The 14922-nt window shown below is 61.3% G+C and overlaps 1 protein-coding gene across 1 annotated transcript; it reads left to right on the top strand.

Moving 5' to 3' along the window:
* The first annotated feature begins 626 nt into the window (after window positions 1–626).
* Window positions 627–14801, top strand: LOC138101618 (nonsense-mediated mRNA decay factor SMG9-like). The gene is made up of 13 exons (XM_068999386.1): window positions 627–805; window positions 1500–1571; window positions 1697–1937; window positions 3225–3322; window positions 3394–3506; window positions 4369–4480; window positions 5943–6038; window positions 6122–6207; window positions 7747–7850; window positions 9810–9917; window positions 12430–12558; window positions 13543–13684; window positions 14659–14801. The coding sequence occupies exons 1-13, from the start codon at window positions 713–715 to the stop codon at window positions 14735–14737; spliced, it is 1473 nt and encodes a 490-aa protein (XP_068855487.1). The 5' UTR covers window positions 627–712; the 3' UTR covers window positions 14738–14801.
* The last annotated feature ends 121 nt before the right edge of the window (window positions 14802–14922 follow it).

The following is a 14922-nucleotide window of genomic DNA, read 5'->3' as shown; positions in this document are numbered from 1 at the left end:
GGGATCCCCGCGACACCCCCGGGACACCTTCAGGGGCTGCGGGACCCCCGGGACACCCCCGGGAACCTCCGGGACCTTCCAGGACCCCTTCAGGGGCTCGGGGACCCTCCAGGACCCTCCGGGAACCCCTCAGGGGCTGCGGGACCCCCCGGACACCCCCGGGAACCTCCGGGACCTTCCAGGACCCCTTCAGGGGCTCGGGGACCCTCCAGGACCCTCCGGGACCCCATCAGGGGCTGCGGGACCCCCGGGACACCCCCGGGAACCTCCGAGACCTTCCGGGACCCCCTCAGGGGCTCGGGGACCCTCCAGGACCCTCCGGGACCCCATCAGGGGCTCGGGGACCCCCGGGAGCCTCCGGCAACCCTTCAGGAACCTCCGGGACCCCCTCAGGAGCTCGGGGACCCTCCAGGAACCCCTCAGGGGCTCCGAGACCCTCCAGGAACTCCTCAGGGGCTCGGGGACCCTCCAGAAACCCCTCAGGGGCTGCGGGACCCCCCGGACACCCCCGGGAACCTCCGGGACCTTCCAGGACCCCTTCAGGGGCTCGGGGACCCTCCAGGACCCTCCGGGACCCCATCAGGGGCTCGGGGACCCCCGGGAGCCTCCGGCAACCCTTCAGGAACCTCCGGGACCCCCGGGACCCCATCAGGGGCTCTGAGACCCTCCGGGACCCCCTCAGGGGCTCTGAGGGGACCCTCCCGGTGCCGCCATGTCCGACTCGGGGCAGAGCCCCGCCCCCGCCGCGCGGCGGCGCTGCTGGAACCGCGAGAAGGAACCGGAAGGAGGCGGCGGAGAGCGAAGGGTGGGCGGGGCTTGGGGGGGTGGGGTGGGCGTGGCCACGTGGGGGCGTGGCTTCCGGGATGATTGACAGCTGCACAAAGGGAGGGGCGTGGCCAAGGGATGATTGACAGCTGCACAAAGGGAGGGGCGTGGCCAAGGGATGATTGACAGCTGCACGAGGGATGGGGCGTGGCCAAGGGATGATTGACAGCTGCACGAGGGGTGGGGCGTGGCCAAGGGATGATTGACAGCTGCACGAGGGATGGGGCGTGGCCAAGGGATGATTGACAGCTGCATGAGAGGTGGGGCGTGGCCAAGGGATGATTGACAGCTGCACAAGGGGTGGGGCATGGCCAAGGGATGATTGACAGCTGCACGAGGGATGGGGCGTGGCCTCGGGATGATTGACAGCTGCACGAGGGGTGGGGGTGTGGCCTCGGGATGATTGACAGCTGCACGAGGGGTGGGGCGTGGCCAAGGGATGATTGACAGCTGCAGGAGGGGTGGGGCGTGGCCTCGGGATGACTGACAGCTGCACGAGGGGTGGGGCGTGGCCTCGGGATGATTGACAGCAGCCCGCACGTGGGATGGGCGGGGAGGGGGCGTGGCTTTTGGAAGGGTGGGGCAGGAGGGGGCGTGTCCGAATCGTAGTGGGCGTGGCCTGCGGCGCTCTAATGAGGGTGGGCGTGGCCTGAGTGGTGGGCGTGTCCCCGCAGGAGGTGGGGGAGGAGCCGGCGGGGACCCTGCAGAAGACCCCGATCATCCTGGCCAAGCCCCCGGCCGAGCGGGTGAGCCGGGGGGGGCGTGGCAACCCCAAAAAGGGGCGTGGCCAACCCCAAAAAAAAGGGGCGTGGCCCCTTCCCACGTGCTGTGGCCACGCCCTCTGACGTCACTTTCCCTTTGGGGCCAGCAGCAGCAGCAAGCCCCGGCCGCGCCCAAGGCGGGGCCGGCGCAGGCCCCGCCCCCACCCGCGCCGGCCCCGCCCATCGTGCTGATGAAGCCGAGGGAGGAGGGGCGGGGAGGGGGCGGGGCCTCGGCGGCCGCGGGGGAGGGGCCGAGCCAGGCCCCGCCCCTGGAGAGGGAGGGGCCCCGCCCCACCCAGCCTGTCTATCAACTGCACAGCCGCGGGCTGGCCCCGCCCGCCGCGCTCGACCGTGAGTGGGCGGGGCCAGAAGGGGCGTGGTGGGGGGGGCGTGGCCACCACGGTGGGCGTGGTTTGGGCATTGGGGGCGTGGTCGATGCAGTGGGTGGGGCTAAAAGGGGCGTGGTTACGGTGGAGGGGGCGGGGTTAAAGGAGGGGAGTGGGCGGGGGGTTGGGGCGCGGGAACTGAGGTGGGCGTGGTCGCGGGGATTGGGCGGGGCGGTGGGCGTGGTTTTGGGGTTGGGGTGTGGTCTGGATTGTGGGCGTGGCTAAATGGGGCGTGGTTGTGGTGGAGGGGGCGGGGTTAAAGTGGGTTGGGCGGGGTGGGGGGCGTGGCAAGCAAGGTGGGCGTGGTCGCTGGGATCGGGCGGGGCAGGTGGGCGGGGCTAAAGGGGCGTGGTTGTGGTGGGGCAGGGCTAAATTAGGGGAGTGGGCGGGGTTTGGGGCGTGGCAACCAAGGTGGGCGTGGCCGCTGTGGGCGTGGCCTCAGATTGGGTGGGACAGGTGGGCGGAGTTTTGGGGTTGGGGTGTGGTCGGCACAATGGGCGGGGCTAAAAGGGGCGTGGTTTTGGTTGGGCGGGGCTAAATAAGGGGAGTGGGCGGGGTTTGGGGGCGTGGCAACCAAACCTGGGCGTGGTCTCAGGGACTGGGTGGGGCAGGTGGGTGGGGTTTGGTGTGGGGGCGGGGCTAAAAGGGGCGTGATTTTTGGTGGGCGGGGCTAAAAGGGGCGTGGTTTTGGTGGGTGGGGCTAAATTAGGGGAGTGGGCGGGTTTTGGGGGCGTGGCGACCAAAGTGGGCGTGGTCGCTGGGATTGGGCGGGGCAGGTGGGCGTGGTTTTGGTGGGGCGGGGCTAAAAGGGGCGTGGTTATGATGGGCGGGGCTAAATTAGGGGAGTGGGCGGGGTTTGGGGGCGTGGCGACCAAGGTGGGCGGGGTCTCTGGAATTGGGCGGGGCAGGTGGGGGAAGTTTGGTGGGGGTGGGGCGAAAGGGGCGTGGTTGTGGTGGGGCGGGGCTAAATTAGGGGAGTGGGCGGGGTTTGGTGTGGGGGCGGGGCTAAAAGGGGCGTGGTTACGGAGTGGGCGGGACTAAAGGAGGGGGAGTGGGCGGGGTTTGGGGGCGTGGCAACCAAACCTGGGCGTGGCCTCCGTGGGCGTGGTCCCCGTGATTGGCCAGCCGTGTGGGCGTGGTCACACCTGTGGGCGGGGCCAAGGGCTGATAAACCACGGGGGGGAGGGGCGTGTCCAAGTGGGCGTGTCCCGATCTGGCCCCGCTCCTCCCCCCCCCCCCCCCCCCCCCGCAGCCGCCCAGGCCCAGGCGCGGCTGGCGGCGCCCGAGAAGATGAAAACCAGTATCAAACTGGTGGACGAGCAGATGAACTGGTGCGACAGCGCCCTGGAGGTGGGGGAGGGGCCCGGGGGGGTGGGGGAGGGGCCCCCCCGAGGCCTCCCAGTGACTCCCAGTGCTCCCAGTTCCTGCTGGAGCAGACGGACGTGCTGGTGGTGGGAGCGCTGGGCCTGCAGGGCACCGGCAAATCCACGGTGCTGTCGCTGCTGGCCGGGAACCAGCCCGAGGAGGACCCGCGGTACTGGGGGGGCACTGGGAGGGACTGGGAGGGGACTGGGAGGGACTGGGAGGGACTGGGAGGGGATTGGGAGGGACTGGGAGGGGATTGGGGGGGACTGGGAGGGACTGGGAGGGGATTGGGGGGGACTGGGAGGGACTGGGAGGGACTGGGAGGGGATTGGGAGGGACTGGGAGGGGAATGGGAGGGGATTGGGGGGGACTGGGAGGGACTGGGAGGGGATTGGGAGGGACTGGGAGGGGATTGGGGGGGACTGGGAGGGGAATGGGGGGGACTGGGATGGACTGGGAGGGAGTGGGAGGGACTGGGAGGGGATTGGGGGGGACTGGGAGGGGAATGGGGGGGACTGGGATGGACTGGGAGGGAGTGGGAGGGACTGGGAGGGGATTGGGAGGGGACTGGGAGGGACTGGGTTGTACTGGGTTGTACTGGGAGGGGTCTGGGTTGTACTGGGTTATACTGGTTTATACTGGTCTATACTGATCGATACTGGTCTATACCAGTCTATACCGGGCAGCACTGGGCTATACTGGGTTACACGGGGCTATACGGGTCTATACCGGTCTATACTGGTTTATACTGCTCTATACTGGTCTATACTGGTCTATACTGGGTTACACTGGTCTATACTGGTCTATACCGGTCTATACTGGTTTATACTGCTCTATACCGGTCTATACCGGTCTATACCGGGCAGCACTGGGCTATACTCGGTTACACGGGACTATACTGGTCTATGCCGGTCTATACTGGTCTATGCCGGTCTATACCGGTTTATACCGGTCTATACCAGTCTATACCGGTCTATACCGGGCAGCACTGGGGGAGGGGGATGTCCCTGACCGCCCCTCCCCCCCCCCAGCTCGTTCGTGTTCCGGCCGCAGCCGCCGGAGCTGCGGGAACGGGGCGGGGCCCAGACCGGCGGCATCGACCTGTTCGTCACGCAGGAGCGCGTGCTCTTCCTGGACACCCAGGTAATTAACGCTAATTAACCACCCCCCTGCAATTAACCACCCCCCCGCTCGTCCTCATTCCCCCCCCGCAGCGCCGCTAATTAGCGCTAACGGCCGCGGAAAAAAAAAAAACCAACCCAGCGCCGAAGGGGTTAACTGGGGGTAAATAGCGGCAATTAGCGCCCCCGGTGAGGGTTCATTAGCCGCCGCTGAGTGGTGCTAATTAGCCAGGCTGATTAGGTCGTTCATCGCCCCTGTAATTACCCCGTGGATTAGCGCTGATTGTCCCCAGTAATTGCCTCTAATTAGCCGTAATTACCCGGTCGTTAACGGGAATTTGCGCCACCCGTTCCACCTGGCTGCCGCTGATTGGCCCTTAATTGTTGTTAATTAGTGGGTGTTCGGCGCTAATCACCCGGTAATTGCCCCCACGTAATTATTGCCCCCATAATTGCTGTAATTACCCCGTTTGCCCTAATTGCGCCGTTACCGTAATTACCCACAATTACCGTAATTACCCCCTTTACCATATTTACCCTCTTTACCGTAATTATGACAATTAGCATAATTACCCACAATTACCGTAATTACCCCCTTTACCGTAACCACCCCCCTTTACCATATTTACTCTCTTTACTGTAATTATAATTAGCATAATTACCCACAATTACTGTATTTACCCCCTTTACCGTAATTACCCCAATTACCTCCTTTACTGTAATTACTTGAGCTACCGTAATTACCCCCAATTACCCTAATTACCCAAGCTATCGTAATTACCCACAATTACCATATTTACCCCCAATTACCGTAATTACCCCCTTTACCGTAATTATGACAGTTACCGTAATTACCCAGAATTACCGTATTTACCCCAATTACAGTAATTACCCCGTTTACCGTAATTACACACAACTACCCCAATTGCCCTCTTTACCGTAATTACCCCAATTACCGTAATTACGACAAATACCGTAATTCCCCACAGCTACCGTAATTACCCACTTTACCGTAATTACTCCAATTACCGCAATTACCCTATTTATCATAATTACCCACAATTACCATAATTATCCTCTTTACCGTAATTACCCCAACTACCGTAATTACTCCTATTACCGTAATTACCCCCTTACCATATTCAGCCCCGTTACCGTAATTACCCCAATTACCGCATTTACCCCTTTTACCGTAATTACCCCAATTACCATAGTGACCCCAATTACCGTAATTGCCCCAATTACCGTAATTACCCCAACTACCGCATTTACCCTTTTTACCGTAATTACCTCAATTACCGTATTTACCCTTTTTACCGTAACCGCCCCTCAACTACCGTAATTACCCACAATTACCATAATTACCCACAATTACCACAACTAATCAACTCCCCCTTTCCCCGCCCCCTCATTAGCATACCGGGAGGGGGGTGGGCGTGGCCTCCCACTGACCACACCCCCTTTGGCTCCACCCCTCCCCCCAGCCCATCCTCAGCCCCGCCCACCTGGATCACCTGATCAACAACGACCGGAAGCTGCCGCCGGAATTCGCGCTGCCCCACGCCTACGTGGAGACGCAGGTGAGGGCGGGGCCGGGGGGTGGGGGTGGTTTATGCAAATGAGGCGGTAATTACGCTGACGGCGCTAACGAGCGGGCCGCCAGTCGCTGCAGATCGCCGCCTTCCTGTTCACCGTGTGCCACGTGGTGCTGCTGGTGCAGGACTGGTTCACGGACCTGGGGCTCTACAGGTGGGGCTGACCCTGAGTGACCCCTAAGTGACCCCGGAGTGACCCCTGAGTGACCTCTGAGTGACCCTTGAGTGACCCTTGAGTGACCCTGAGTGACCCCTGAGTGACCCCTGAGTGACCCCTGAGTGACCCCGGAGTGACCCTTGAGTGACCGCTGAGTGACCCCTGAGTGACCCCGGAGTGACCCCTGAGTAATCCCTGAGTGACCCTTGAGTGACCCCTGAGTGACCCCTGAGTGACCCTTGAGTGACCCCGAGTGACCCCTGAGTGACCCCAAACTGACCCCTAAGTGACCCCGGAGTGACCCTTGAGTGACCCCTGAGTGACCCTGAGTGACCCCTGAGTGACCCTGAGTGACCCCTGAGTGACCCCTGAGTGACCCCAAACTGACCCCTAAGTGACCCCGGAGTGACCCTTGAGTGATCCCTGAGTGACCCTTGAGTGACCCTTGAGTGACCCTGAGTGACCCCTGAGTGACCCCTGAGTGACCTCTGAGTGACCCTTGAGTGACCCTTGAGTGACCCTGAGTGACCCCTGAGTGACCCCTGAGTGACCCCTGAGTGACCCTTGAGTGACCCTGAGTGACCCCTGAGTGACCCCTGAGTGACCCCGGAGTGACCCTTGAGTGACCCGAGTGACCCTGAGTGACCCCGGAGTGACCCCTGAGTGACCCTTGAGTGACCCCAGAGTGACCCTTGAGTGACCCCTGAGTGACCCTGAGTGACCCCGGAGTGACCCCGGAGTGACCCCAAACTGACCCCAAACTGCCCCAAACTGCCCCAAACCGCCCCAAACCGCCCCAAACCGCCCCATAACTGCCCCAAACCGCCCCAAACCGCCCCAAACCGCCCCATAACTGCCCCAAACTGCCCCATAACCGCCCCAAACTGCCCCATAACTGCCCCAAACTGCCCCATAACCGCCCCAAACTGCCCCATAACTGCCCCAAACTGCCCCAAACCGCCCCAAACCGCCCCAAACCGCCCCAAACCGCCCCATAACTGCCCCAAACCGCCCCAAACTGCCCCATAACTGCCCCATAACCGCCCCAAACTGCCCCAAATCGCCCCAAACTGCCCCATAACTGCCCCAAACTGCCCCATAACTGCCCCATAACTGCCCCAAACTGCCCCAAACTGCCCCATAACTGCCCCAAACTGCCCCAAACCGCCCCATAACTGCCCCATAACCGCCCCAAACCGCCCCATAACCGCCCCATAACTGCCCCAAACTGCCCCAAACTGCCCCATAACTGCCCCAAACCGCCCCATAACTGCCCCATAACTGCCCCAAACTGCCCCAAACTGCCCCATAACTGCCCCATAACTGCCCCAAACCGCCCCATAACTGCCCCAAACCGCCCCAAACTGCCCCAAACTGCCCCAAACTTCCCCATAACTGCCCCATAACTGCCCCAAACCGCCCCAAACTGCCCCATAACTGCCCCAAACTGCCCCATAACTGCCCCAAACCGCCCCAAACCGCCCCATAACCGCCCCATAGCTGCCCCCCAGCTGCCCCCCAGCCTCTGCCCCCCAGGTTCCTGCAGACGGCCGAGATGGTGAAGCCGCCGACGCCGTCCCCGAGCCACGACTCGAGCGGGGCCGGCGCCGAGGAGCCCTCGGAGTATTACCCACACCTGGGTGAGCCCCACACGTCTGCCCCATAGATCTGCCCCATAGATCTGCCCCACAGACCCTGCCCCATAGATCTGCCCCATAGATCTGCCCCACAGACCCTGCCCCATAGATCTGACCCACGGATCCTGCCCCATAGATCTGAGCTATAGATCTGACCCACAGACCCTGCCCCATAGATCTGACCCACGGATCCTGCCCCACAGATCTGAGCTATAGATCTGACCCACAGACCCTGCCCCATAGATCTGACCCACGGATCCTGCCCCACAGATCTGAGCTATAGATCTGACCCACAGATCCTGCCCCATAGATCTGACCCACAGACCCTGCCCCATAGATCTGCCCCATAGATCTGCCCCATAGATCTGCCCCACAGACCCTGCCCCATAGATCTGACCCATAGATCCTGCCCCATAGATTCTGCCCTATAGATGTTGCTCCATAGATCTGCCCCATAGATCCTGCCCCATAGATCTGACCCATAGACCCTGCCCCATAGATCTGACCCATGGATCCTGCCCCATAGATCTGAGCTATAGATCTGACCCACAGAACCTGCCCCATAGATCTGACCCATAGATCTGCCCCACAGACCCTGCCCCATAGATCTGACCCATGGATCCTGCCCCATAGATTCTGCCCTATAGATGTTGCTCCATAGATCTGCCCCATAGATCCTGCCCCATAGATCTGACCCATAGATCCTGTGCCACACATCTGCCCCATAGACCGTGCCCTATAGACCCTGTCCTATGGATCCTGCCCCATAGATCCTGTGCTATAGATCCTGCCCCATAGATCTTGTTCCCCCACAGATGCTGCCCTATAGATCTGGCCCATAGATGCTATCCTATAGATCCTGCCCCATAGATCCTGCCCTACAGATCCTGCCCCATAGATCTGCCCCATAGATCCTGTGCCACACATCTGCCCCATAGACCGTGCCCTATAGACCCTGCCCTATAGATCCTGCCCCATAGACCCTGCCCTTTAGATCTTGTCCTACAGATCCTGCCCTATAGATCCTGTGCCACAGATATGCCCCATAGATCTGCCCTATAGATCCTGTCCCATAGATCCTGTGCCACAGATCCTGCCCCATAGATCCTGCCCCATAGATCGTGTCCCCCCACAGATGCTGCCCTATAGATCTGGCCCATAGATGCTATCCTACAGATCCTGCCCCATAGACCCTGCCCCATAGATCTGCCCCATAGATCTGCCCCATAGATCCTGTGCCACACATCTGCCCCATAGACCGTGCCCTATAGACCCTGCCCTATGGATCCTGCCCCATAGATCTGCCTTATAGGTCCTGCCCTATCCTGCCCTACAGATCCTGCCCTATAGATCCTGTGCCATAGATCCTGCCCCATAAACCCTGCCCTATAGATCTGCCCTATAGATCCTGCCCCATAGACCCTGCCCCATAGATCTGCCCCACAGATCCTGCCCCATAGATCTGCCCTATAGATCCTGCCCCATAAATCCTGTGCCACAGATCTGCCCCATAGATCCTGCCCCACAGATCTACCCCACAGATCCTGCCGTATAGATCTTCCCCACAGACCTTATCCCACACACCCTGCCCCACAGACCTGCCCAGCTGCCCCATAACTGCCCCAAACTGCCCCATAACTGCCCCAAACTGCCCCATAGCTGCCCCAAGCTGCCCCATAACTGCCCCAAACCGCCCCATAACTGCCCCAAACTGCCCCATAGCTGCCCCAAACTGCCCCAAACTGCCCCATACCTGCCCCAAACTGCCCCATAGCTGCCCCAAACTGCCCTATAACTACCCCATAACTGCCCCAAACTGCCCCAAACTGCCCCAAACTGCCCCATAACTGCCCCAAACTGCCCCATAGCTGCCCCAAACTGCCCCATAACTGCCCCAAACTGCCCCATAGCTGCCCTCCCAGTGCCCCCCAGCCCCACGGTGACCCCCGTGTGCCCCCCCAGTGTTCGTGCAGACCCGGGCGCCCCCCGAGTGCTTCTCCCCACGGCGCCTGGCGCAGATGCAGCGAGTGCTGGGCCGGCTCATGGCGCACTCCCGCCTCAAGTACCGGGGTACGGCCGGGGGGCCGGGGGGGATTTGGGGGGTCCCTGAGGGGGATTTGGGGGTCCTGAAGGGGTTTTGGGGGTCCTGAAGGGGATTTGGGGGGTCCCTGAGGGGGATTTGGGGGTCCTGAAGGGGTTTTGGGGGTCCTGAAGGGGATTTGGGGGGCCTGAGGGGGATTTGGGGGGTCCTGAGGGGGCCCTGAGGGGGATTTGGGGGTCCTGAAGGGGATTTGGGGGGGCCCTGAGGGGTTCTGGGAGTCCTCAAGGGGATTTGGGGGGGCCCTGAGGGGTTTCGGGGTCCCTGAGGGGGTTTTGGGGGTCCTGAAGGGGATTTGGGGGGGCCCTGAGGGGGTTTTGGGGGTCCTGAAGGGGATTTGGGGGGTCCCTGAGGGGGTTTGGGGGTCCTGAAGGGGATTTGGGGGTCCTGAAGGGGTTTTGGGGGTCCTGAAGGGGATTTGGGGGGCCTGAGGGGGATTTGGGGGGTCCCTAAGGGGTTTTGGGGGTCCTGAAGGGGATTTGGGGGGTCCCTGAGGGGGATTTGGGGGGTCCCTGAGGGGGATTTGGGGGGGCCCTGAGGGGGATTTGGGGGTCCTGAAGGGGATTTGGGGGGGCCCTGAGGGGGATTTGGGGGTTCTAAAGGGGATTTGGGGGTCCTGAGGGGGTTTTGGGGGTCCTGAAGGGGTTTTGGGGGTCCTGAAGGGGATTTGGGGGTCCTGAAGGGGATTTGGGGGGCCTGAGGGGGATTTGGGGGGTCCTGAAGGGGTTTTGGGGGTCCTGAAGGGGTTTTGGGGGGTCCTGAAGGGGTTTTGGGGGTCCTGAAGGGGATTTGGGGGGCCTGAGGGGGATTTGGGGGGGCCCGGAGGGGGATTTGGGGTTCCGGGGTGAATTTTGGGGTTCCCAGGTGAATTCTGGGGGGATTTTGGGGCTCCCAGGTGAATTTTGGGGCTCCCAGGTGAATTTTCGGGTTCCCAGGTGAATTTTGGGGATATTTTGGAGTTCCTGGGTGAATTTTGGGGAGGATTTTGGGGTTCCCAGGTGAATTTCGGGGTTCCCAGGTGAATTTTGGGGACATTTTGGGGCTCCCGGGTGAATTTCGGGGTTCCCAGGTGAATTTGGGGAGGATTTTGGGGCTCCCGGGTGAATTTTGGGGGGCATTTTGGGGCTCTCGGGTGAATTTCAGGGTTCCCAGGTGAATTTCGGGGTTCCCAAGTGAATTCTGGGGACATTTCGGGGTTCCCGGGTGAATTTTGGGGCTCCCAGGTGAATTTTGGGGAGGATTTTGGGGTTCCCAGGTGAATTTCGGGGTTCCCAGGTGAATTTTGGGGTTCCCAGGTGAATTTTGGGGAGGATTTCGGGGTTCCCAGGTGAATTTTGGGGTTCCCAGGTGAATTTTGGGGGGATTTTGGGGCTCCCAGGTGAATTTTGGGGCTCCCGGGTGAATTTTGGGGACATTTTGGGGTTCCCAGGTGAATTTTGGGGTTCCCAGGTGAATTTTGGGGGGATTTTGGGGCTCCCAGGTGAATTTTGGGGCTCCCAGGTGAATTTTCGGGTTCCCAGGTGAATTTTGGGGATATTTTGGAGTTCCTGGGTGAATTTTGGGGAGGATTTTGGGGTTCCCAGGTGAATTTCGGGGTTCCCAGGTGAATTTTGGGGACATTTTGGGGCTCCCGGGTGAATTTCGGGGACAGTTTGGGGCTCCCGGGTGAATTTCGGGGTTCCCAGGTGAATTTGGGGAGGATTTTGGGGCTCCCGGGTGAATTTTGGGGGACATTTTGGGGTTCCCGGGTGAATTTTGGGGTTCCCAGGTGAATTTCGGGGTTCCCAGGTGAATTTTGGGGTTCCCAGGTGAATTTCGGGGTTCCCAGGTGAATTTTGGGGACATTTCGGGGTTCCCAGGTGAATTTGGGGAGGATTTTGGGGTTCCCAGGTGAATTTTGGGGAGGATTTTGGGGCTCCCGGGTGAATTTTGGGGTTCCCAGATGAATTTTGGGGTTCCCAGGTGAATTTTGGGGAGGATTTTGGGGTTCCCAGGTGAATTTTGGGGTTCCCAGGTGAATTTTGGGGAGGATTTTGGGGTTCCCAGGTGAATTTCGGGGTTCCCAGATGAATTTTGGGGTTCCCAGGTGAATTTTGGGGAGGATTTCGGGGTTCCCAGGTGAATTTTGGGGTTCCCAGGTGAATTTTGGGGAGGATTTTGGGGTTCCCAGGTGAATTTTGGGGTTCCCAGGTGAATTTTGGGGAGGATTTTGGGGTTCCCAGGTGAATTTTGGGGTGAATTTCGGGGTTCCCAGGTGAATTTTGGGGTTCCCAGGTGAATTTTGGGGAGGATTTCGGGGTTCCCAGATGAATTTTGGGGTTCCCAGGTGAATTTTGGGGAGGATTTTGGGGTTCCCAGGTGAATTTTGGGGAGGATTTTGGGGTTCCCAGGTGAATTTTGGGGTTCCCAGGTGAATTTTGGGGAGGATTTTGGGGTTCCCAGGTGAATTTTGGGGTGAATTTTGGGGCCGTTTGGGGTTTTTAGGGTCGCTCTCCATGCGGGAGCTGCTCCCGGGCAATTCGGGGGCCCCCCCGGCCCCCCCCGAGGCCGAGGTCAATCTGTTCCTGCTGCCGCCCTTGGAGGACGAGGCCGAGGACGCCCTGCCCCGGGCAGGTGAGGCACCAGTACGGACCAGTATAAACCAGTATAAACCAGTACGGACCAGTATGGACTGGTATAAAGTGGTATGGACTGGTATAAACCAGTATGGATTAGTATAAACCAGTATGGACCAGTAACCCCCAGGGGACCCCCCCCCAGCACCCCCTAAACTCCTTCCCAGTCCATCCCAGTCTCTCCCAGTCCCTCCCAGTCCTTCCCAGCCCATCCCAGTCCTTCCCAGTACATCCCAGTCCCATCCCAGTCCCCTCCCAGTTCCCCCCAAATCCCCTCCCAGTCCATCCCAGTTCCCTCCCAAACCATCCTAGTCCCTCCCAGTATATCTCAGTACATCCCAGTCCCTCCCAGTACATCCCAGTCCCTCCCAGTCCATCCCAGTCCCTCCCCGAGCCCCCATTAAAGGCCCCAACACCCTCCCAGTTCCTCCTAAACCCTCTCCCAGTCCATCCCAGTCCCTCCCAGTACATCCCAATCCCTCCCAGTCCATCCCAGTCCCTCCCAGTACATCCCAGTCCCTCCCAGTACATCCCAGTCCCATCCCAGTCCCCTCCCAGTACATCCCAGTTCCCTCCCAGTACATCCCAGTCCCTCCCAGTATACCCCAGTTCCTCCCAGTCCCTCCCAGTACATCCCAGCCCCTCCCAGTCCCTCCCCGAACCCTCCCAGTTCCCCCTAAACCCTCTCCCAGTACATCCCAGTCCCCCCAAATATCCCCCAGTCTGCCTCCCAGCCCCCCCAAAACCCTTTCCCAGTAGCTCTCGCTCTCTCCCAGTCCCTCCCAGTCCATCCCAGTCCCTCCCAGTACATCCCAGTCTCTCCCAGTACATCCCAGTCCCCCCAAATACCCCCCAATCTGCCTCCCAGCCCCCCCAAAACCCTTTCCCAGTAGCTCCCGCTCTCTCCCAGTCCCTCCCAGTCCATCCCAGTCCCTCCCAGTCCATCCCAGTGCTCCCAGTAACCCCCGTGCGTCCCTCCCAGGTGGGGGAGGGGCTCTGTTCCCGGCCCTGCCCCCGTTCCGGGGCCGGGGGGGCATCGGGGGGCTCCTGGCCCGGCTGCGGGGGAGGGTCCTGGCGGCCGCCCGCTCCCAGTTATCCCACAGCCTCCTGACCGAGCGCAACTGGTGAGACTGGGAGGGGGTTGGGGGGCGCTGGGAGGGACTGGGAGGGGGTTTGGGGGCACTGGGAGGGACTGGGAGGGGGTTTGGGGGCACCGGGAGGGACTGGGAGGGGGTTTGGGGGTAACTGGGAGGGGGTTTGGGGGCACTGGGAAGAACTGGGAGGGACTGGGAGGGGGTTTGGGGGGCACTGGGAGGGGGTCTGGGGGCACTGGAAGCAACTGGGAGGGGATTGGGGGCACTGGGAGGGGGTTTGGGGGCACTGGGAGGGGGTCTGGGGGCACTGGAAGCAACTGGGAGGGGATTGGGGGCACTGGGAGGGGGTTTGGGGGCACTGGGAGGAACTGGGAGGGGTTTGGGGGTAATTGGGAGGGGGTTTGGGGGCACTGGGAGCGACTGGGAGGGGATTGGGGGTAACTGGGAGGAACTGGGAGGGGGTTTGGGGGGCACTGGGAGGAACTGGGAGGAACTGGGAGGGGTTTGGGGGGCACTGGGAGGAACTGGGAGGGACTGGGAAGGGGTCTGGGGGCACTGGGAGCAACTGGGAGGGGATTGGGGGTAACTGGGAGGGGATTGGGGGCACTGGGAGCGACTGGGAGGGGTTTGGGGGGCACTGGGAGGAACTGGGAGGGGGTCTGGGGGCACTGGGAGCGACTGGGAGGGGGTTTGGGGGTAACTGGGAGGGACTGGGAGGGGTTTGGGGGCACTGGGAGGGACTGGGAGGGGGTTTGGGGGTAACTGGGAGGGACTGGGAGGGGGTTTGGGGGTAACTGGGAGGGACTGGGAGGGGTTTGGGGGCACTGGGAGGGACTGGGAGGGGGTTTGGGGGTAACTGGGAGGAACTGGGAGGGGGTTTGGGGGTAACTGGAGTGAACTGGGAGGGGGCTTGGGGGTAACTGGGAGGACGTATCTGACCTGTACTCGTCCGTACTGGTCCATACTGGTCCATACTGGTCCACACTGGTCCACACTGGTCGCAGGTTCCACTACGCCGCCCGCATCTGGGACGGGGTGAAGAAATCCTCCGCCCTGGCCGAGTACGGCCGCTTACTGGGCTGAACTGGGAGCACTGGGAAGAACTGGGGGGGTGTCGCTGGACCAATAAACCCGCTGGAAACCCTCAGAGTGGCTCGTTTGGGGCTTAATTAGCGAGAAACGTTAATTAATCCCCCCCAAATATTTAATTGTGCCCCGTCCTCCGTTCCGCCCCCCCCCTTCCCCTCACGGCTTCGCGCGCTGCGAAA

Source organism: Aphelocoma coerulescens, unplaced genomic scaffold, assembly GCF_041296385.1.
Source record: "Aphelocoma coerulescens isolate FSJ_1873_10779 unplaced genomic scaffold, UR_Acoe_1.0 HiC_scaffold_363, whole genome shotgun sequence".
NCBI classification, from domain to species: Eukaryota; Metazoa; Chordata; class Aves; order Passeriformes; family Corvidae; genus Aphelocoma; species Aphelocoma coerulescens.
The sequence above is the reverse complement of the archived record's forward strand: the minus strand, read 5'-3'. Positions and strand labels throughout refer to the sequence as shown.